Consider the following 24,223-nt stretch of genomic DNA (forward strand, 5'->3'; position numbering starts at 1 on the left):
TTCTAAGCTCGCTTAGTGAACTCCACCTCCGGTTTTTCGCTCATATCTCTTGCCTGGTGTCGGCTGGCTACCTCATCATCGGGTCATAACATTGGCTTGCGGCTTCTTCAAAACCGTGGTGACCAGGACAGACAGTTGATAACAAAAAACAAAGAGAGGTTCGTCGTGGTGCCCTATATGCACAGAATCGCACACAATCTCAAGGAAAGAGGCATGTGGGCTGGTGTGGGTGTTGTATTCTCTGCGCTCAACAAACATTCAAAAATTTATCCGATGGTCAATCGTAACACCAGAAAGAAACGAAGATGCTCAATAAATCACAGGGTTTGTTAATTGCGAGGAAGACGTAATTTAGTACCTCCCCTTGCACTGCGAGGAAAGGAATATCGGCCAGTCGGCTAGGTGTGTGAACGACACGCTTGGAGAGCACAAAAATCTGGTTGGAAAGACTGTCGCATGGAGCCACCTGTCCCTACACTGCCCATGTTGCACTTGTAGACCGGTCGACGGGGACTGTACAGTGATTGATTAATAAAGAGAAGGAAACGGCGACTCGTCGAGCGATCGATGCTATGAAAACTATCGTGATAAACAAATTCTGAAGGACGCCTACAGTAACGCCCTCGAAAAAGGAAATTAAATATCGGGATGACGCAATGTAAATGGCAGAGGGCGACATGATGAGAGTCCCATTTCTTTTTTGGAATTTATTTATTTATTTTTGCTTTGTTAGCTTTCCCATTGGCTGTTTCAGCCTACATATGTGTTGCTCCTTTCAATAGGGTACTGGTCGTAGTTTGGCGCTGTGCCCCGTTGTTCCTCTCTCTGTTGCCGTCTGTGTGCGCTGTTAATGCTTGAAGATGCTTTAGCAACTAGCACACCAAGCCATCCTTCTGAAAAGAAAATTTGGTCAATTTCGGTATGGGCTGGAAAAGAGGCCGGTCCTCCGGAGTGCGAGACAAGCACGCTTCCCCGAGGCGGCTCCACCGGCTCTGGTTGGTGCCGGCGGGTGTTCCCGCAGGGAGCAGAGTTGCGCATAACATTTCCGGCGCCGCTAGCACCACTAGCTAATCACCGGGCGCGATCACGTGGTGCAAAATGACGTCAAATGATCAACTGCGCGCTCCGAAGCCAACTTTACGAAAACGGCGCCGACTCGTTTTTGTCATCGAAATTGCAATCAGCGGACCGTCAGCGTGCGTAGCGACGATCGGCTCCGGGTTACAGGTACGGTATTCGAGCATATTAAGTCAACGACTTTGGTGAAGTGCTACGAAGCAGATCATTTTGACGCTTGTTTTCCAGTATGACGGGTTGCAGCGCCCCAAGCTGCGCAAATCGCGCGGAAGGTGGCGAAGCTTTTTACGCGGCGCTGTGCGGACAGACGAGACCGGCCGGCTCCGAAAGGGACCCAGATATGCGAGGTGCGTTCGCCTTGTTCACAGAGGTGAGTTCGGCTCGTTTACACTAAAGCGGAATTTATCTCGAGTAACACTCCTGTACACGCTGAAATGCGTACGCCTAGCGCGAGAGGTTGTTCACTAGTGCAATTTTTGGTGTATGTATGCAGCGCGACACACACGCGGTACAAAGAAAGGACGACACGTCTGTGTCGCGCTGCACATATACGCCAAGAATGTTAACTTAACAACTCGCTCAATTCGCTTTGCTGCTTGTTCGAGTATTCTGACTATGCGGCTCCAGAAAAGTGTGTTCAGAACAAAGTAATTTGCCTGCTGCACCCTAGGTTTCCTCTGCTCCGTTTTGTTTTTAGTGTTTTGTCGGCGTTCTGATTTTTATGTAAAGTCGATTGGCATGCTGGTGTTCATTGTTTTGTTGTTAGCGAAAACACCGTGCGCTCCCGCTTATGAGACAGTTGCGATAGCTTCAGCATTTACCGCCCGCAATATGTTGCCTGTTGGATCAGCATTAGTCGACGTGAGGAATGTGAAATTATTTTTTGTACGTTTAATACGAGCTTCTTTATAGTAAATTAACTTGAGTAGTATGAAGAGATTTAAAAAAAAATGTGCTTTCATATTACGGTCTGCTATGTCTGAATAATTATTTTGCCAGTTTGTCCTGTTATGTGATTAGTCCAATAAAAATAACCTGCTGTTGCTTTTGGTAACTCATTGCCTTTCCAGTGGCTTACAATTCTGCCCCCCAAGGCTCCAAGAACCAGCGCTCATCCCCTGCTGCCACTAGCAATTGCTCATCCATTCCCTTGTACGAAATAAATTTGACTTAGAAGCTCGTGCACCTTGAATCTTTTTCCACTTGCAGATTTGCTGCTACGAAGAAGGTGTTAAGTTTGCGGTATGAATCGTAAAAATAAGCGCATGGGAACATTGGAAATGCGTTTAAATTTACGTGTTTGCCCCGCATATATCGAAAACTTGCAGCTGCTCTGACCGACGTTTAGTGATGAATGACGGTCAACGGTCACTGACATAATTGCAGGCACGATAATTCTGTTGGCGAGATTCATTATTCGTCTCGTTTCGCCAGCCAAAATGTGCTCACATAATTGTCTACTACAAGTCTGTGAAGTCTTCATTAAATACCCTTTAAAACATTTCTTGCCTTCCGCCTCCGCGAGACGACTTCATATGCGTGCTGAAAAACATTGCAGAACTTTTTGTTGCCAGGTAATGCGCGTTTGCACGCGAACTTTTGAGCTGCTCGAGCCACGGGCGTAGTCAGGATTTTATTTCGAGGGATCGAGGGGGGTCCTGTCCTTTATATGTGCATTCGTGCGTGTGTTTGTATATGTACGTGTGTATGTGCATGTACACACAAACTAAAAATTTCGGGGGGTTGACACCTCTCCGGCTACGCCAATCGTTCGAGCTTGGCCTCCATTAAAAAGTGTCGTCTTGCTCAGCTCTTGCGTACAGTTACCGCATGCATCTCGCGACCAGCAGACAAAAAAGCAAATGGAACACAGCGCGGCATTTGCCTCCTGCGCGCGCGAGGATTGGCTCCACTGCAGAGCTGGATCATAAACCAGACCTATGCGCAACTCTGCTCCCTGCGGGAGCATATACAGGTACACTATGGTTGATTAAAGATGTGCCTGTTGCTTGCATCATTGCAGAGGTCACGTCGCAGCCTGGCTAAACGTGTGGCCTTGCGCGTGCCTACTTGGGCAAGTGACGGTGCAGGCAAATGAGGAGGATGTGACGCCACGTCACCAGTGCATAAAATTCCTGTACAACATAAAAAAAATTCCCGATTGAACGCCGCCTGTCGGTTCTTCGAGTTACGAACTACGCGCAGGCAAGCGAGGGCGCCGAGACGCTTGGCGCGTTCACATTTGGGCCTCGTCGAGCCGCAGTTGGAGCGCAGGCTTGCGCGGAGGAGGAGCGAGCGAAAAAAGGCCATTTCGCGGCACCATGACAGTTTCGCATTCCCACACGTAAGCAGTCTTAAGTGCCGAATTTTAAACTTTTTCCCCGGTTCACTTCGCGAGCGCGCACTGTATTGAAGGGGACGTAAACCCTTCGACTTCAGCAGTGGCTATAGCAAGACACTCCAGAGCAGTCCAATCAGTCTGTGATAATCTGAAATTAGATGCGGCTGCCCTACGAGGGCAAAGTGCTGCTGCAGTTACTTACCCCCATGACGATGCGCCGAATAAACAAAAGGGTTAAAGAATACTTCAAATGTATTGGAAGTCAACAAACTGGATCTTTTTTTTTTTGGAAAAGCAGCGTGTGCACACTTGCAGATACACTCGTGTATAATATATGTGTTCATGTGTGCGTATACCAGGTGTTTCTGCGAAGACTTTAGGCAATCTTGAAATATCACCTGCGACAGGTAGCACAGTCCTAGTCCTTGAGCTAGTCTACTCGTAGAGGCGACATTACTTGCAGGAAAGATCCAAGTTCATATTCTACTAATTATCAAAAATTCATAATTAGGTTTTCATCTAAATACATTGCGTTCCATGTTCCAATTTACAAATTTTAGCTCGTGAGACTGCAAGGTATATCCTACAGGAAGCAATTCTGTGGAAGACATTTTCAAAATATGATCCATTAAACTAGCTGTAAAAATTTTCCACTTACGTTTTAGAGAAAACACTGTTATCTGCATTTAAGCGAAAAGTAACTGGACCGTCAGTGTATTTCTTTCCAAAGTACGGGAATTTATATATCGATACTGGTGTCACCCTGAGAATTCATTCCAATTGGATCTACCTTGCGAACTCCCCGCCTACAATTTGTAAATTGTGATTTGTCCTGGGAAGTAACTAGCTAGAAACTGAAATAATAAATTTGCGTTAGATATTCAATTATGTATTTAGAGTTCCCGTCCAAATAATGTCCACCTGTTGGGGCAATATATCTCAAGGATTATTATGGGTGCTATCTGCCACAGATGATTTTCAGAAGCTACGTAACATCATAGCACAAACACCCCGTGTATACATATATATATATATATATATATATATATATATATATATACATACGCATACACACACACATTGTTACAGTATGGTACGTGCCAGCATCGCGAGGACAGAGAAAGACGAGGTTAATTGCTTTCCGATACTGTGTTTCGGAGCACTCGCTGTTGCGTTTATTTAAACACCGGTGCAGACCTCCTACATTGTCACACTTGATGGAGGTGCGGGGTACTCTCACTACGATGCTGCGCTGGATCTTCGTACTGGACAGTTCCGTACCCATGTCTTGAAACGGCGACGCCTCGTCCACATCCACGCAGGCTTGATCACATCTAGTGACATCGCACCCTCGTGACCTAGGGATTTTCAGCGGCACAGATGACACAGACGTGGAAGACTGGTATGAACACATCAGCGACCATAACAGATGGGATGCCACACTCATGCATGCGAACGTAACCATCTACCTCCAAGGCACGGCTCGCACGTGGTTTGACGCACACGAAGGAGACTAGTTGGAAAGTCTACAAACAAAATATGCATGACGTATTTGTTAAACCTGCCGGACCTCAGCTATCAGGCCGATAAGAGCTTGCGATACGGGCTCATTCGTCCACAGAGTATATTCCCCATATACAGGACCTGATGACTCTTTGTAAAAAAGCAGACAAAGACATCTCGGAATCGGACAAAGTCGGCCATGTACTGAAGGGAATTGCAGACGACGCATTCAATTGGCTTTTGTGCAAGCACTGTGCAACAACTGAAGCCATCCTTGCGGCGTACCGACACTTCGATTATTCCACTCCCGCACGTCGTTCTGCCGAGGTTTGACTCTGCAGCCGGAATTAAAGCGACGCCGCATGGAAGAGCCTCCACTACTATCAGTCAGGTCCTGGGCTAGTTCGCCGTGCGGCTAATTACGCACTACACGCAGATACGCCAACTACAGCTGCACGCAGTCACGGTTTCACCGGTAGCCGGTTCAGAATATACACCTCACGGTGCTTGAATCTCGCTTGGCCGATGCATGAACATTTCTACCAGGCACGTTTCACCAGCGCGTCTTTCATATCCCGTACGGCACCACGCAACAATCAACAGAACCAACGAACGCATCGTCACAGGCATCAGAACCGTCCAGTATAAGATGCGGCGTCGCTGGATCCCTCGGCATGGGCACGGCGGCAACGCCAAGATGAGCATCACCAACCCGTTAGCATTTTTCAGCAGAGGTGAGCAAACGTGATGGAAAATCATTCCGAAGTAACAATGCCTGCTTGATTTGCTGCCGTGGCCACAGCCGCTTTGTGAATTGCTCTCGAATGTGATTGTTTTGCTTAGAAATTTGCTTCTGCTTGGCAGTAACACTGAGCAGAATTCCGGCCCCATTGATACAGCGATTGCTGATCAGCTGAAGATGATTGCGGAAGAAATTCAGGAAATTAAGAAGGGAAAAGGTGTAACCAATCAGAAACTGAGTGCAATAGAAAAGAAGCTTCAAAAACTCAATGGGCTCGAAAAACAAGTAACGGAGTGTGCCAATAGGGTCTCACAGTTAGAACGTAACCTTGCTATCATGACAAGCAAGGTCGACGAGATTGAGAACAGAAGCCGCCTCTCTAATCTAATCATTTATGGTATTACGGAGTGGGAGGGTGAATCTGCAGATAATTCGCATGATACCGTCAGAAAATCAGTCTTTGAGGATATAATGGGAGTTACTACGACAGGCATTGAAAGAATTCATGGGCTGGTCGGAGCTGGAGAAGACAACGAATCTAGACCTAGGCCGATAATCATAAATTTCCTTGACTACCGAGACAAGATAAGGATTCTTAAGAAATGTTCCAAACTAAAGAATTCCGGTTACTCTATCGGGGAATATTTTTCCCTTACTGTCAGGAATATTAGGAAAAAATTATGGGAACGAACTAAAGAACACCGGGGCACAAATGAAAAGGTCTCTCTGGTATACGACAAAGTAAAAATAAATGGACGCTTATTCACATGGGACGATGAATGCAAGGACATAGTTGACGTTAAGTCAAAAAACGAAGACAAAGACACTATTGGAAAGCGAATAACTCGCAGTCAGCGCGTTAACTGGCTCTCAATTTAAATACACGCAGTATTATAAATAAAGTGCATGAACTTGAAGCTATCCTTCTGGCATTGAAAGCCGACATTGTCGTGATTACGGGGAGATGGAGCGCTAATGTAAAACTATTCCAACCGTTTCTATTCTAATTCCGCGCCAGCCCTTCAAGATTGGTCAAATACTTTTTTGGACGACCCCCACTTCACTTGTCTACCACGCGACATCACGAGAACCGGAATATCTCCCCATCTGATATGACTTGTACACACTGATTATGCATGATTTGACTGAACAAAAGCCAAATAGTTATTTCTGATTCGACGCCCTTTCCCCATTAGCCCTAGGCTATTGGTCAAAAGTTTTCGGCCTGCACCCACTTCATCTGCCTGTGACGCGTCGTCACAAAACCGCAAACACGCACCACGTCAAAGTGATGCGTACGCGTTAAAGATGCATTAATATGCCGAACAAAACTGAATTTTCTTCTCAATAGCAGCAGGCTGCCCGTTCCGAAAGGAATAAAAGATGGCTGCTGCCGATCACTCAGGCACTGGCTACACGCACCTGCCGGAGGGCATGGGTTTATTTGCGTATAACAAAAATTTTTGCGTGGCCATGTATATAGTAATCACGTGGACCGTCACGTTTGTTGACGTGCGGTGAAGTGAGAAATGCCTCCAAGGCGGTAATGGGATGGGTTGCACAGGCGGACATATATTTCACACTATTCTCTTGAACATAAACAAGTGAGATTCTCTAGCACAGACTATCTTCTAGCGTATAAATTCTTATACGTGGCATGCTACGGTGTTCAGTCACTCGCCCAATAACGCGCGAAGTCTGGGCGCACCCAGATTTCTATAACGAATAGCCGGACTTCTATAACCTCTGCACAAATGATCAAACTGACATAGACGACGTATGGCCGCAATTCAAAACTCATATTGGACACTGCATAGATAGTTTTGTACCTACAATACAAAAGGTCATCCGGAAGCAGAATCCATGGATCACGCGTGACATAATACATATGAACCACAAAATAATAAGGATGCGCAAATCTAACAAGTCACGACGTGTCTTAGCTTACCACTTTACCAGTTACGGATAAATGGATTAACGAAATCACTCAAGCATAAACTTTGGTGCGCCAGATAACTCTTCTGTAACACAACATTGAACAATGTTATGAAAGCTGCCCCGCATAAGTTTTGGCAGCATCTAAATGAACGTCCCAGCCTTCATCTGCCGATATCTCCCTAGGAAGGTACAGAAAAAGAAAACTTATTCAACCAGTACTTTCAGTCCATTTTTACGCCATACAATTGTCTGCTTGCTGAGTACGGGTCCAGCGCTACTAGCCAGCTCCCATTGTTAGGCGTTCCTGTTATATCTCAGGCTGGACTGCTATCGCTGCTGCCGAAACTAGATGAGAAGAAAAGCAAAGAACAAGAAGGTATACTGAAAAGCTTTTTGAAACGGTATGCTGAGCCAATAAGTAAATTCTATAGCCTGATCTTTTTGGGAGTAACTACACGAAGGCCGCTTACCTACAGAATCATCATCATCATCATCAGCCTGGTTACGCCCACTGCAGGGTAAAGGCCTCTCCCATACTTCTCCAACTACCCCTGTCATGTACTAATTGTGGCCATGTTGTCCCTGCAAATTTCTTAATCTCATCCGGCCACCTAACTTTCTCCCGCCCTCTGGTACGCTTCCCTTCCCTTGGAACCCATTCCGTAACTCCTAATGACCATCGGTTATCTTCCCTCCTCATTACGTGTCCTGCCCACGCCCATTTCTTTTTCTTGATTTAAACTAAGATATCATTAACTCGCGTTTGTTCCCTCACCCAATCTGCCCTTTACTTATCCCTTAACGTTACACCTATCATTCTTCTTTCCATAGCTCGTTGCGTCGTCCTCAATTTAAGTAGAACCCTTTTCGTAAGCCTCCAGGTTTCTGCACCGTACCTGAGTACTGGTAAGACACAGCTGTTACACACATTTCTCTTGAGGGATAATGGCAACCTGCTGTTCATCACCTGAGAATGCCTGCCAAACGCACCCCAGCCCATTCTTATTTTTCTGATAATATCCGTCTCATGATCCGGATCCGCCGTCGCTACCTGCCCTAAGTAGATGTATTCCCTTACCACTTCCAGTGCCTCGCTACCTATTGTAAATTGCTGTTCTCTTCCGAGACTGTTAAACATTACTTTAGTTTTCTGCAGAATAATTTTTAGACCCACCCTTCGGCTTTGCCTCTCCAGGTCAGTGAGCATGCATTGCAACTGGTCCCCTGAGTTACTAAGCAAGGCAATATCCTCAGCGAATCGCAAGTTACCAAGGTATTCTCCATTAACTCTTATCCCCAATTCTTCCCAATCCAGGTTTCTGAATACCTCCTGTAAACATGCTGTGAATAGCATTGGAGAGCTCGTATCTCCCTGCCTGACGCCTTTCTTTATTGGGATTCTGTTGCTTTCTTTATGGAGGCCTAGGGTGGCTGTGGAGCGGCTATAGATATCTTTCAGTATTTTTACATACGGCTCGTCCACACCCTGATTCCGCAATGCCTCCATGACTGCTGAGGTTTCGACTTAATCAAACGCTTTCTCGTAATCAATGAAAGCTATATATAAAGGTTGGTTATATTTCGCACATTTTTCTATCATTTTTCTACCTACAGAATGGAAAGTCGCTAAAGAAGTCCCTGTGCTCAAGTCAGAACATCCATCCACATCAGATAACTTTCGTCCCGTATCCTTCACCTGCACATGTAAATTACTAGAGCATATTATCTTGAAGTACACCTCAGAGTTTGTAGAACACAACCTACTTTTCATTCCGGCCTATCCACCGTTACCCAGCTAATTGAAACGCTTCATGACTTCGCATTAGGCATAAACAACAAATCACAGATCGATATCATTTTTTGGACCTGTCGAAAGCCTTCGACCATGTGTCGCACATTAAATAGCTCTTTAAACTGCAGAAGGTAATTGGAGACGGACTGATTCTTTGTTAGATTGCAGATTACCTCACAGAGCGTTATCGCAGTTTGTACAGCTCGGTTACTGTTTTCGGACACGGTTCGTGTTCTATCCGGTGTACCGCAGGGCTCCGTACTAGCTCGGCTATTATTTCTACTCTACAGTAATGACGTAACGAATGATATAAATGCCAAGGTTCGACTATTCGCAGACGATTGCATGATTTATTGTGAAGTAAAAAGCCCCAGTCACCACGTAAATCTTAAAGGAGCACTGACACAGAAATTTGAAGTCGAGATACCTTGTGAGAGCGATTTAGTTGGTCACACACACATCGTCTATAAAATATCAGCGTCGAATATCGCTTAGAACAAATTTAAAATAAATTTTAATGTACGTGCGCGCAGCCAACCGCAAAACAGAGCACCTCGCGACATTGACATCAACCGGGATTGTAAATAGCCAAGAAAACGCTACGTCATGTGGCTACGTCACGAATTTTCGTTGGCCGCCATGCGACTTACATGTGCTCTTCTCTGTTGTTGCTTGTTCTAGCTGTTGTAGTGGGACGTTCTCCGTGTCGCTGCAACTGCAGTTTTTGTCGTGTCCATCGGGATATTTCCCACACTATCAGCTTGACTGCGCTGCCACAACGTTCATCTCCAATTTTTTGTGTCTTACCATTGATTGTGGCCGTTGCGAGAGTTTTGTTGAGGTTCGTCCTCGCCATCGCCGGCCGCAATATCGGAGTCGCTAAGTGATTGGCCACGTCTAAAGCGCGAGACACATGGTGCGATTTTCCGTGCGATCTGTCGTACGACGTGTCGTGTGCGACTTGCCTCATGCGGCGATTCGGGACACATGGTACGAATGAGTTTCGCCCGGAACCGGCGCCCCTGCGTGGAAGTTCGGAATGCTGCGTAACTTCGAACAGAAAGTTAAAGCAACCATATTTGCACAGCTATCTTGTTTGAAACAAACGATGACAATATAAACACGTCTATGCGATCGCTGTAGACGTGCTTCCGCAAGGTCGCGTTAGCAGTATCGGATCCGTTGACAGCCGCCGATAGCCAGGAGCCGGCAGGCATAGCTCGCCGGCTCCATAACGAGGCGCCTATGTTAGTCGGCACAACGCGTACACAGTTATGTCACGCTTAAATTGCAGCACTTGATTTCATTGGCGCCGACAGAAGCGAACGAGCATGCCAGGCGAGCTTGCGATCGCGCGGAGACGATGTAGGCCTAGCTCGCCGGCCGTCTATCCGGGGCCGAGGGTCCTTGCGATGCGTCCGCAGCTCGTAATAAAGCGTCTAAATTCGTCAGCACAATCAATGCCTGAACATTTATGTTTCTCTTAAGTAAAAATATGGTTAGTTTTTCCGGTGCCGTTAGCAGCGATGAGTAAACACGCCAGTCAGGCGAGCCGCTTCGTATACAGACGATTGCTGGCGCGTCTGCGCTTACCGCGTCCGAGTAGAAATCACGCCAACGATTTACTATTTCGTACAACGTTTTATAACTCGCACTCTTTCGAGGTCACTTTATTCTAGAAGTTATTTCGTGTCAGAAACAAATTGTAGCCGATTTATGTGCCGCCGTCAGCGGCGAAAGAGGCCCGTGTTTCGACCAGAGGGAGAAGAAAAAAGACATGATCAGAGCGGCGAGGCACCCGCTCGCCGGCCCCGACCCGCCGGGTCTACCACGTCGCCATGACGTTCACGCTACCGGCGCGGTCATTGGCTGCGGTCGTCCGACCGATGCGGCAGTCGCACGACAATATTCAGCAAGTAGGTCGCGCACGCTGGCTGCGTGTCAGAGCATACGTCATGGCTTTTTGCGAACACGTGACCACTTAGTTTACATACCCGTTTGTCCCGTCTCGTTGCTCTCTGGAACCGAAACTTCGACTGGTCGCTACAAGAATGACTGCAAATAATTACCTGTCGCGCTCTGAAGTAAATGAGGTATCGTGGCGTGATTACTGGGTCATTAACTACTCATTAAAGCAGAAAAAACCACGTGGATTTTTTTGTGTGTCAGTACACCTTTAACAATGCCATTAACGACGTCGCGCAATAAATGGTGCAACAACGGTGCAATAAATGGCAAATGGTTATTACACAGACAAAACTCTTTCCATGACGATTACGAAGAAAAAGGCACCATTAAATTTTGAATATCGTATTGAGAACGTACTACCAGGTAATGTCCTTGAGTATCGGTACTTGGGCCTATCAATAACCAAACATCTTAGCTGCTAAACGCATGTTCCAGATGTCACCAAAAAAGCTACGAATAAACTGTTCCTTCTTAAACGGGCACTCCATCATTCTGCCTCTAGCATTAAGCATCTCGCATATGTCACCCTCATTCGTGCAGTTCTTGAATACACGAATATAGACCGTTTCATCGGGTGAGGAGGATAGGGCGCGCGGAGAGCCTTTCCTCTTCTCTGGCTTGGGCGATCCGGCGCGGCGCTGCTTGAAAGTACTGCTGTCGCGTTGCTGCGGAACGATTTCGAGATGTTTTAGATCGTACTTTGTGAAATTTACGCCTTGTCCGTTCATATAAGGTCGTAAGGGAAGCCTTTCGGTGCATCGGTAACTACAGTAGGTGTAAATATCTCTTGGGAGCGCAAAAATGTGACGCGTTTTATCAGCCGCGGTGTACGCACATTATCAGTCGCGGTGTGTGTGTGTGTTGTGAACTATTTTGCTTATATCGGTTTTAATTCAACAACAAAAAAAACCGGTGTCTCTGTATTAGCGGCATGAAATGGTAAATCTGCTCACTATCTGATCGCTTGGCGTAGGGAGTAAAACATAAAGCATAAGAGCGCATGCTCGTGCACGGCCAACCTAAAGCAACCACGAAACATCTAAGCGGCAGGCGCTATAAAATATTTGTGATACACCGGCATCGTTCTCGTGCATTTCAAGTCTAGTAAGCTTCAAATTACCATATGTCTATGCTAGCCTTCCTGCATGAGGCCGATGGCGCTGCTCAACACAGCGATCACTGCGGTTGGTGAACCAGCACGATACATATGTAAGCTGTGCGCTTCGCCATTGCCTTTTTGGCCTGCATACAGCCATAATATATGAGGGATCGCATAAAAAGAATGCGATGCCTATTTTTGAGGACAAAATTGCCGTAATACGTGTGAGTGCGTCGTAGAGAACGCAACGAACACAACCGAAAATAAAAATTCGGTTATCATCATCTTTCTCGAAAAAGTAAGAGAAAACGGGCTAACGCCGCAATAGGACTTCGCATAGTCACGCCGCACAACGTTTATAAATATATAACCGCTGATGCCGTATGCTTGGACCATGCGGTATATAGAACAAAGATAGCTGTAATCCAGCACCTACCACTGCTTAGGACGCTCGCGCAGTTCGTAAACAGCCCCTTTGCTGGACAAGGTTAATTCAGACTGTAAGGTATGCTGCTATTACTTGCCAACACTATTTTAGTCAGGGGCGGAAAGCTCATCCATCGAACCATGTAGTCACGCAATGTAACCTGCAGCGAACAGTTTGAATGCTTGTCAAAGTATAACATCCGAGCTCCTATCGTAGCAGAACGGTACCGACGCTGTTACGATCGTCGCGTATGTTTCATGGCTCCTAAACCACAGCTTAGAAATAGAGGATAATACTGCAATAAGGTCACGTTAATGACTGGAACATTCAGAAATACACAATTGATCTCCGAGGCTGATTATACGTTCAAATATGCGCGCACACATCGCGCTGCGTGTTCCGTCCACCTCAACGCCAGCAAAAACTCCGGCCATGAAGCCTTAAACCACTGCAGCACGTCTCACAGAACCGTTTACCACGTAGAATACGCACGTCATACTAAACAGACCGCACGACCGCGAAAACAAACGCCAGAATCTGCCGCCGAGCGTATACCTGCCATGCAAAAGACCGCTTTCACCCAAGCCAGTATGGCGCTGCTCATAGGAGGCGCCACTGCGTTCACAGTATGGCGGCGCCTACGAAAAAACGGTCTATAGCCTCATTTCCGCATGTCAAAAATGAAGCGGACATGTCAGAAAGCGTGCAGCCCAAGGCTGTACGGTTTATCCTCAACAGTTACCGATTCCCCAACGAAACTGCTGCATCGTGCATGCCTCCCAACGCTAAACGATCGAGCAAAGGTAGATCGCTTGAAATTTGTATTCATACTACTCCACAATTGCTTTAAGATTGATCCCTCAGCCTTTATCAGTATCAACCGTTCCAGATATACACGTCACAAACATGCTGTCACACTTAAGGAATTTTCGTGCAACAATAACACTTTTTTTATTCTGTCTTCCCACTGGATCGGGTAACAAACTGGATCCGGTAATTACTCAACAGAGCGGACCTGCAATTTTTGTGCAGCTAGTAGAAGAAACCTACTCTGGCCAAACGCACAATGAATATTTTTCCTGATATGACGCCCTTTTTGTATTGATACCTTCGTTTCAGTGTGTACTGTTACATTGTGTTCTGCATGTATATCAGGTGCCTAATTGTCCCACTCGTGTTATGTCCGTAGGTTGATGCTCCCTACGTATGGGGAGCGCTTAATGCCTGCTTCACCTCAGCCACGGGTTCGCCCGGCATTACACTATCTTCGGGATCGGCCCACGTATGGGGAATGCTTAAAGCCGGCTTCACCTCCGCCGCGGTTTCGCCTGGCATTGCACTATCTTGGGGTTCGGATGTCGGGTTCTTCGGGCTCGGACTTTGCCGCTATTCGTAAGAGATTATACGAAATACAACGAATGTACAGTACCGCAGCAACTTTCTTTGCTCTGGCAGTAGAACTGCTAGGGCCGATAGTTGAAAATTAGCGTTCTCTTTGTCTATCTGTTTCATTCTGCGTCTTCGTTCAGTAGCGCTCGCACACACTATCATGGACTGAAACCAACTAGCCCACCAACGTGTTTTAACCAACGCTAGGTGACTGTCACCGCCACATTTCAAAGGGTATGCCGATAAAGCATCCCCATCAGCAGTATCATCAGCGTCCAAACGTGCCACTCGTCACGCGATGTGACATGCGTGCCGCGTAGCGCCGACTCTACGTGGCGCGCATGTTACATGTATGGCATGAATCGATCGATACAGGGAAGCTTTGCATTGCAGTTGCGTTATATTACACCAGGTGTCCCGACATGTGGCAGTTGCATGTAGCAGTTGCATGCTGCATGTAGCTGGACCTGGTTGGCTCAAGCAGGCTAAATGACCATTCGTCACCGCCCTGCATCAAAGGGGAGGCCAACAAAAACCATTATCATCATCGTATCGTGCCACGGTTAGAGGGATGTGATACGTGCGCCGCGTAGCTTAGATACCAGTGTTTACGCTTCGGTACACTTTACGACGCGTCCTTGCAATCTACGAACCACTGCTGAAGAAGGGAGTCGAACCGTAGAACGCCGCAGCTACAACCAGGGAACGTCAGGCTCCGCCGACTGCAGCGCGAGCCACAGCTCGCCGTCGACTACGGGCGGGCAGTCCGGATCGTTATAACGACGCAAACAGCCTTCGCCGCAATTACCCTCTAGCACACGTGCTGTTGCAAATGGAGCTCCTATGGTGTCGCTCCTCTAGCTTACGCTGTGACTGCGCTGGATGCCGCGCAGGCCAGCGACTCTTTAGGGAAGCGCGAAAGAAGGATCCCGCTGCTGCACACGCCTGAGTACATGTTGGAGTACAACAATTGCATGTGCTCCGTCTCGTGCGTGTTACCTGCGCACTATGGTGCTGCGCACGGTGAGAGGAAAGAAGAAAAAAAAAACAATACCAATGCACCCTGCTATACAGTATATCGTCACCAAAATATAGGCAGCTTGCATGAATGGCGGAGTTGCGCCTGGAAGTAATCGCCGATATGTATATTTAATTATTGTTAGTAGTCGCAGTACTAGCTGTTGTTGTTGTACTAGTGGTAGTACTAGGAGTATCTGTATTGATGCTCTATTAAGCTCTTGGTAAAATCTCCAGTCGAAAAAAGAAAACCAACTCCCAGTGTCATCTGCCAATCGAACGCAGAATGTTCCAGATCATTCAATTATGCCGCAGAGACATCGCTTGGTCTAAGCCACAGCCACGCTTGTCATGCCAAACGTCACTCGTATGTTTGGTAGTGGCAGCTCAAGCCATGAAGTACGGCTGTAGGATAACCTACCAGGTAGTAATTGTTCACGCAGGAACTGCAAATACTGAATTCCAAAGGATGCTTATCACTCGATAACCTTATGAGTACTGTAGCAACACTTCATGCGCAAGCCCTTGGCGTCGTCATCACGTAGGCATGGAGAACGAGCGACACTGATATCCATTTCTTAGATGGGAAATCAGTTCTGCGGAAGCTCGCAAGGTGGGGAAATTTTCACGCAAGGGAGAAATTGCCATCCAACTGAGTGTAGGCACGAAACTACAAAGGAAACTGGGAAAAACGGGTTTCTGAGAAAAATGGTTTCACAGCTGAAGAAAGAATTGTCCAAGTAAGTCGCTCTGCCATCTGAGCTGCTAGCTTGCTGGTTAGCTGCGGGATCACGAGCGAGTGAATTTTTCTTGAAAAACTCGCACGAATTTCCTTTGTACCTTCATGCTACATGTCGTGCATATCATAGTTCTTCCGTTTTCCCAATTTTTAGGTGTGCACTGCCCGACGAAACACCTCCAGAAGCGTGAGCACAGCCATGGTGAACATTTCGCTAAGCATTAGGAGAAGACATACGCGAAGAAGAACGGTCACACATGTATATAACGATCGAGCTAAGCCTTTATACGTTTGTACTTCTTCGTCATCGAATGTGTCTTGTAATACTTAGGCCAGTTTTCACGATGTCATACTAATTAGCTTACTTATTCGCTCTATTAAAGGCGCAGTCAAATTACCAAAAGACACAACACCTTAATGTGCCACATACTTCGCCCAAATGACCAGCCTTATAGAGTCAATAAACACGGATTCATTGTTGCGTACAGCGTAAAGCCTAGGTTCTGTGAAGGTAAACGCGCAAAGGACCGGACACACGCGTGCGGAACATACAGCACAGACGGATAAAAAAATATGTTGGGCTTGACAGCCCTCACCGAGATAGGCATCGCAGTTGGGATAATAAACAGAAATGGCAAAGCATACTTCCACTTGTCCTACTTGTGGCCGGCTTCGTCGCGCATATTTTGGTACATGAGTACTGGTACAGGCTATGATGAACATTTTTCAGCGAGATCTGCTCGCGGCTGCTCTAAATCCTCGAATTTCAAAAATGCGAAGACAAGTAATGCCTCCCGAATACGAGGCAGAGTAGCGCATCGGCATTTCTCACTTAGCGCCGGAACCTATGACTGATGCTCGGCTCTTACGAAAATAACAAGTACATACATTCGAAATATTCTTGACTGCACTTTCCACTTCACCGTATTATGTAGGTCATGATAAACACGTGCTGTTTCCTTTTCCCTGCGATGAATTCAGCTTTGTACTGTAAAGCTCTCTGTAACAGCTGCGGGATCCCTGGCGTGTTGGTCCCATCCTATTCCAGCTTTCACTGCCGATAGGCTGGCGTTTGCTCTAAATCAAGATTCATAGAGCCGAGGTTGTTACAGGCATAGGTAGCTGTACAACTCAGAAATCGAGGCTTTAATATAGGGAGAAAACATCACGGAGAGATGGGCGAAATTCTAGACTGAAATAGGTGAAATAGAATAAATACACCTCATCAGCTCAAGCAGGCTCAGGACTATTTGCCGCCCTTGTGGTTCAACGGGCATGCAAATATAAATTATCACACTCATCATCATGGAAAGTGCAGCGCATCAGACATAGAATGTTCTCCCCGTTTCTGCGTCGCAATATTTGCTTCGTGCTAAATTTCATGCAACGTACAGCTTTTTGGCATTGTATGAAAATGGCGCCGAAAAAGTTACATTGCCTCTTAATGCCTGCATCATTCTATCCCTACAAGAAAAACGCAAACCATAGACATTGCTTTTCACACACATTTCACACACACATAAACTGGAACAAGTGCGCTTTTACCCCATAACGAAGAAAACTTGAAATGACACTAAATGTTTGAAGGTGATGTTTTCTTTTTTCTCTTTTTTAAAGAACTGCAACCTTTTTATTGCGAGAGAAGTATGGTGTTAGGGGATACTGTTTGGTGTGTGCCACTTGTGCTCGACCCAGAAAATAAACGCGGAACACTTCCTAATAACACGACTATCAAAAATATATAACCACGTTACCGCCACACCTCGCCGACAAGACATGTGTTACGCACAACACACATAACAACAAAGAGAAAGAGACAAGGAAGGAAAGGCAGAAAGGTTAACCAGACGCGCGACCGAAATGTATCAACAAACGTCGCTGGACCAAAACAGAAGACAGCCTTTCCGGTCATCAAGGCTACACAGATGTCGTTCCCCTTTAAAAAAAAAAATTGTTCGAGCTATACTTCTTGTTTACAATTTCCGAAAAACTATTCTTGACAGAATATGAAGGGCATTAAGATATTCCTGCCACTTCAGTAAGGTTTTGCCTACGGTTTCTTTTCCAGGAAACAAAAGCACAAATGCTATCATCGCGACAAGAGTGGCTCCTTACCTGAAGTCCAGATGCGCCAACCTCGCCGCCAATTGAGGAAAGTAACTTCTGCGCAGTGACTTGAGTTCATTGGCCTTGAGGACGACCTTTTGCACTTCATTGAGTCCCGCGAGTGCTCGGTCTTCCAAGCGTCCCATCTTGGTGTGCTCAATCACGAGCCGGTTCAGCCGGCTCATTCCATTGAACCAGCGCCTCCGTAGAACTCTAATGGCGCTGTTGACGACGTCGACCTGCCTGAGTCCCTGAAGGATGGCCAAGGAGCTGTCACCCAGGTCAAGCGTCGACTGCCTCACATTCAATGCTTCGATGCGGCTCGTGCCCCCTGTGGCGCGTAGCTCGAAGGGGTTCTCCATCCGAAACTGCGATTCCATGACCCTCACCGTGATGACTTGGAGTCTGTCGAACAGGTCCGGCGTCAAGGTGAAGTTGATGTGCTCCAGTGAGAGTGCGTTCAGCTTGTAGCTGCTCAGGTACCCCAGTATGGTCCTCAGGTGGTGTTCGTTTGCGATGCCCGAGCACAACACTCGGATGCCGAGGGCCACGCGTGTGCACGAACACGGGTGGATCATGCTGTCCGACGGGCAGACGGCGGACGAATATCTCGCCTGCCCCGGAAAGAACAGCGGGACCGCCAGGGCTACGCGGAGCAGCCTAGCCACAGCCATCATCGGTCGGGCTGCTTGCTGCGCGAATGTCCCAGCACACAATGCCTCCCCGGGAGCCGAGGGAGCGCCTGACAATCGACTGCCTTATCGGCGCTGCATAGAAGGTCGGTCGTCGATAATTTGCCCGCCGATAAGCAAGGTTTCACGTTGCACGCCGGAATGGCTGCCTTGTGGATCTCATGACGCGTGCAACGTGCACCGGCAGTGGTGCAGCCAGAAATTTATTTCGGGGTGGGGGGCAAGGAGTTACACTGGCGAAAAAGACAAATACCACTCTTCCTCCTCCTTCACCTCTTTCTCTCTCTCTCTCTCTACACACACACACACACACACACACACACACACACACACACACACACACACACACACACACACACACACACACACACACACACACACACACACGCACACACATTCCACTATTTCGCACTTTGGAAATATTTTGGACGTCGCCTGACACTGCATCGCACTTTCGGCGTTTTGGGCACGCAATACTATTCTAGAGTTAATTATAAAGGAACGAAGCTTTACCCTAGAATTTCGATAGTACTATGTGATGCAAGTTTTACTCGAACCGCCGTGGTTGCTCAGTGGCTATGGTGTTGGGCTGCTGAGCACGAGGTCGCGGGATCGAATCCCAGCCACGGCGGCCGCATTTCTATGAGGGCGAAATGCGAAAACACCCGTTTACTTAGATTTAGGTGCACGTTAAAGAACCCCAGGTGGTCAAATATTGCGGAGTCCTCCACTACGGCGTACCTCATAATCGGAAAGTGGTTTTTGGCACGTAAATCCTCATAATTTAATTCTAAGTTTCACTCGCTTTCGGTGACCCGCTGTCCGACTTGTTTGGAAGTAACTTACAATCATGGTATTGTAGTCAACACGTGACGCATATTGTTGTGTGACAGCACTCGTTAATTCATGAGGCAGATTGTCAAAAGCAGGGCTGCTTCCTGTTCAGAAGCCTTTATGAAATTTATGGCATCCGTAGTTTGCAATAAAATACGGACGAGTAGCTCCGAGAGATTTGACAGCGTCGTGTATCCGCACACCCGCCTATCCTGGAAATTGCTGAGATGTTTGGTCAGGATGGGCCTTCCGCGGCATGCAGCGCGTGTAACGACCGGGCAGGCGAGCCTCAGCCAGGCGACTGACTTCTGGCGTTGAGCGATCGGGCAGGCGCTCTCCCGATCTCCGTAATTATCGTCCAATTGCGCTCTTCATGCTTTTAAACGCGTCTCAACCCCCCACCCTCCTCGTATCCACCAACCCACTCTGCTAAAACTCCGTTGGTCCCTGTCACACTCTTCAACATTCACCGGGTTGCTGAACGGCGCGGAGACCCCCATCATTCCTATATTTCTGTTTCTTCGTGGAGATCAAAGCCATTTAACTACATGCCCTCCAACATGATTGTTGTCGCGGTTTCTGAGCTTCCCTGGGCCACCACCCCCGTCCTTGATATATTTTGCCGTGTGCAAATCAGCGTTCTGTAGGTCTTTCTTTCTTATCCCGTTTCTCTCCCTGTTTTCATTCTTAACTGCACGTGCAAACTAGCATAATAGCCAGCTCTTCTGAAGTTTATTAACACAGTGAAAGCCAGGGGCAATGGAACAAAAATGAAGAAAGAAACTGGGGGCGCTTATTATGTATTTCCTAGGCAAGCAAGTCGTAATACTTTTGGAACGCTTTCGTTGTGTACAGCGTGGTCGACGATTCGGTTGAGTACCAGGCATGAGACGCTCTTCGACGACACAAAGGCCTGGGGTGCTATGCAGGATGCGTCGAGTTTGGCGAAACTCGGGATCTTCACGAGCTCTGGCGACACCCCAAGATGAAAGCACGAATGGTACCGAGACACAGTTTATCTTTCGACAAGCCTCCAGTTTCATTGGTTGATCTAGACTCACTCTGGCTGGCTATCATTCCTTGGGCGTTGCCTTCTGGGCGGTCGACAAACTGGGGATCACGTGATCGTACCGTCGGTGCATGGTCGCGCCTTCTTTCACTTGTTTGTCGTTCCACCGAGTGCATTACACGCACAAGCGAGTTATAAAACAAATGCATTTAGTACAATATTATTAGTTAGTTTAACGTGGTTTAATAGCATTTTAAAGCTTACAAGATGTACACTGAATGTTTATTCGACTAATTTGTAATTTAGTACGCTTCGCATTATACCACGAGGGAACGCTGTGGTGGCGTCATCACATACATTCATCGGGCGAGCATGGCGGCTAAGCATCGGCGATGCCCAGTGTAAACAAACTCGTACTACGGGCTTGCAGTGCGCGACGTAGTGATCAGGCTCGACGATGACCACTATTTCTTGGATAGTTCTGTTGCTCCGTGAGCAATCTTTCCGTGCACCCCGAAAGACTGCCAATAGCTTAGGCGATTTTACAGATCGCAACGCGTACCTACTGTTCACGGCACAATCCTGAACAAACAACTTATCCGGTGCTGCTTATGTGAGTGCGCTGAGTTCCTCCACTCTGCGTGACTGCGAGCGTCACGAATATTGCACAGTGTGTGCAAAAGGAAGACAGTCGATATAGCTACGATGCGACAAAGAGGTGGTGCCGACCATGGTTCTCGCAACCAACACAGTGAAGGAGGCATCGACAAACTGCAGATAAGTATATTTCTACTGTTTCATATTTAGCATAATAATAGTGCACGGATTAAGTCACTTTCGTAGTAACGAACTGAATGTCCAGCAGTTTAAAAAAGGCATTGAGAGCCAATGAGTGCTCGTGCTGTTGCATGTACGTGGGCCCGCGAAAATATGGAAAATATAAAGGTAACCTTCACTAACTTAGTGGTATAACAGAAATTCATCAGCGACATTCAGCCCGCAGAATCTATGAAAGAGTATCTTTGTCCAAGTGAAATATCAATAGCAGGTACTGATATAAAGCAGGAAACTTATACAAAAATTTAATGGGTTGAACAGCACATGGGAGGCATTTCCGAATCGTGATCGCCACTGTACCGATATCCTTGAAAAATGTTTAGAATCGTTGGATTCTACCGGTTATCCAATATGGGACATAAACCTGGAGGTTAACAAAGAAACTTGAGAAGTCGAGGACTGTGCAGAAAGCGAAGTAACAAAAATTGTTGGAGATAGCATTAAGGCAGGAAGACAGTGGCGTAGTAAACCGTGGCAACTGATATGCTAGTTGAGATTAAGAAAAAAAAAATGGAATCGGTGGGCAGGCAATGCACGTCTTCAATCACTTGTTGCCAATTTATAGCAGGTGATTACATAAGCATGAGAGAATGGATGTCAAGGAGAGAGAACTGCAGCTGAGGATAGTAGAAAATTGTGTAATGGGACAAAAATATGATGTTTGTAGGCATAGGATGCAATCAGCTCGCATAAGAAGGGATTGTAGGGAGCGTCATTGGTTTTGCAGTGAACAAAAATAGGTTTGTGGTGCTGACAGTAGAGACTCGTGAAGGTGCGAGGACACCTCAGCTGTTGGCACACTAGTAAACATTACAATTGGCTCTGAAAAAAACCTGTTATGAAAAATAAAGCAATGTTATCCCGACAAATTGTTTTATTATGCATACACTAAAGGCTTCCACAGTTAAGGGCAGTTAGTACCAATAGTGCAATGAGCATTTTTATTTGTAAATAATGGTTTATATGCGATTGATTCATTCCAACAATCCACTTTTTTTGCAGCAAAACATTCTGCTGCTGGAGGCATTCAACCGCCTGGTGGCAGTAGGCGAGCGCCAGGCACATGCTCTTGAGTGTGGCAACAGTAGCTCTGCAACAGTAGGATCAGTGCCCTCACTGCTTTCCAGTCGAACCCCCAGAACACACCTTACAAAGGAGCTTTCAGTTTATTATTTTGTTTATTATTCAAGAGCATGAATAAAATTACTGCAGTAAACATTGTGCTGTGCATATTGGGACACTTGTAACATGCACTTGATGTCTCTTGAAAATGGGCAAACACGTAAGACAACCTGTGCCACTATTGGACCGTGTAAATGAAAAAGACACTAATGCAGCATATACGTCATTGTGCTGTTTGTTCTTTCTATGTGCAAGAATGCAGTGGGTGTTTATTAGCCAAAATATGAACGGTCTGTGTATTTCACAATGAAAAGACAGGAAACGGCATGACCTTAATAATGCTATCACCTATAGACTGTGCACATGAATGCAACACTCCCCGATTTAAACGTACCATTACATGCATGTTCGATACCACATATTCTTTAACAATGTCATATATTTGCATGTACTAATTTTCACACAGCTTAAGCCCATGCGTAGCTCACTTGTGATGTATCCATTTCATAGGCCAAATAATTGTACACTTTGTCCTTTTGTGTTGTATGAAAAGTGGCATCCTCTCGTCGGATACAACTTCACAAGACAGGAGAGGCCCCGCCCAGATGACCAAAGCGCAGCAGCCGATTGCCTCCATGTCTAAAGAAATAGTCCCTCTCCAGTGAGGAATCGAAGGAATCCACCACGCTATATATGCAGACGATATAACGATATGGGCAGACCGCGGCAGTGATGGGCAAATTGAACACGCACTACAAACGGCCATTAACAAAGTGGAAGAGTACCTCCAAGGAACGGGCCTAAAATGCTCCCCGAGCAAGTCCGAACTACTCCTTTACCGGCCCACGCGCAGAGGCATGCCACCAAAGAGCTACACAGGACCCCGGGAGTACGAGGAAATCCGCCTGTACACCCAAGACGGAAACGCAATCCCCAAAGTGAACAAGATCAAAATCCTCGGAATGATCATTGAGGCCAACGGAGCTAACGGTGAAACCGTGAGGAAGATCGAAGGCAAAGTCATCAGCGCCACGAGACTCATAAAGAGAATAACCAATAGACACGGGGGCATGAAGGAAGACAACGTCATTCGACTGATCCACTCATTCGTTGTCAGCCACATCGCCGCCTACCACAACTGGTACGTCGCGGAAAAGAACAAGATTAACACGCTCATAAGGAAAACGTACAAGATAGCCCTGGGCCTACCGGAATCGACGAGCACCGAGCTCCTGACTCAGCTGGGCATATACAACACCATAGAAGAAATAGCCGAAGCACAACGCATCTCGCAGCTCGAACGCCTGTCGACCACCACGACGGGAAGACACATTATGAACACGCTCGGCATAACGTACCACAACCAGCACGGCCAGAAAATGCCAATCCCCAACAAAATCAGAGAGACCATTACGGTGGCAACCATCCCAAGAAACGTGCACCCCGATTACAACCGAGGTAGACGAAAGGCAAGAGCCGAGGCTCTGCTCCGTTCATTCGGCAGGGACAGAAACGCGCGCTTTGTCGACGCAGCCGAATATGCGAACGGCCAAACATACGCCGCCGTAGTCATAGACGCAGAATCAAAAAT

At 46.9% G+C, this 24,223-nt stretch overlaps 1 protein-coding gene across 4 annotated transcripts in view; it reads right to left on the reverse strand.

Moving 5' to 3' along the window:
- Positions 1 to 24,223, reverse strand: part of LOC135899653 (leucine-rich repeat-containing protein 24-like) — a 293,594-nt gene that overhangs the window by 144,039 nt on the left and 125,332 nt on the right. Inside the window, exons 1-2 of one of the 4 annotated variants that reach the window (XM_070529006.1) lie at positions 18,148 to 18,841; positions 10,044 to 10,415 (exon numbers count right to left, since the gene is read on the reverse strand). The exons of 2 other annotated variants lie outside the window; for them this stretch is intronic. In XM_070529006.1, coding sequence (XP_070385107.1) covers positions 10,044 to 10,415; positions 18,148 to 18,815 — 1,040 coding nt within the window. In that variant the 5' untranslated portion in view covers positions 18,816 to 18,841. Of the gene's footprint in view, positions 1 to 10,043; positions 10,416 to 18,147; positions 18,842 to 24,223 lie in introns of those variants that run through there. One more of the 4 variants, XM_065428966.1, reaches the window with a different exon arrangement.

Source organism: Dermacentor albipictus, unplaced genomic scaffold (genome assembly GCF_038994185.2).
Source record: "Dermacentor albipictus isolate Rhodes 1998 colony unplaced genomic scaffold, USDA_Dalb.pri_finalv2 scaffold_16, whole genome shotgun sequence".
NCBI lineage: Eukaryota > Metazoa > Arthropoda > Arachnida > Ixodida > Ixodidae > Dermacentor > Dermacentor albipictus.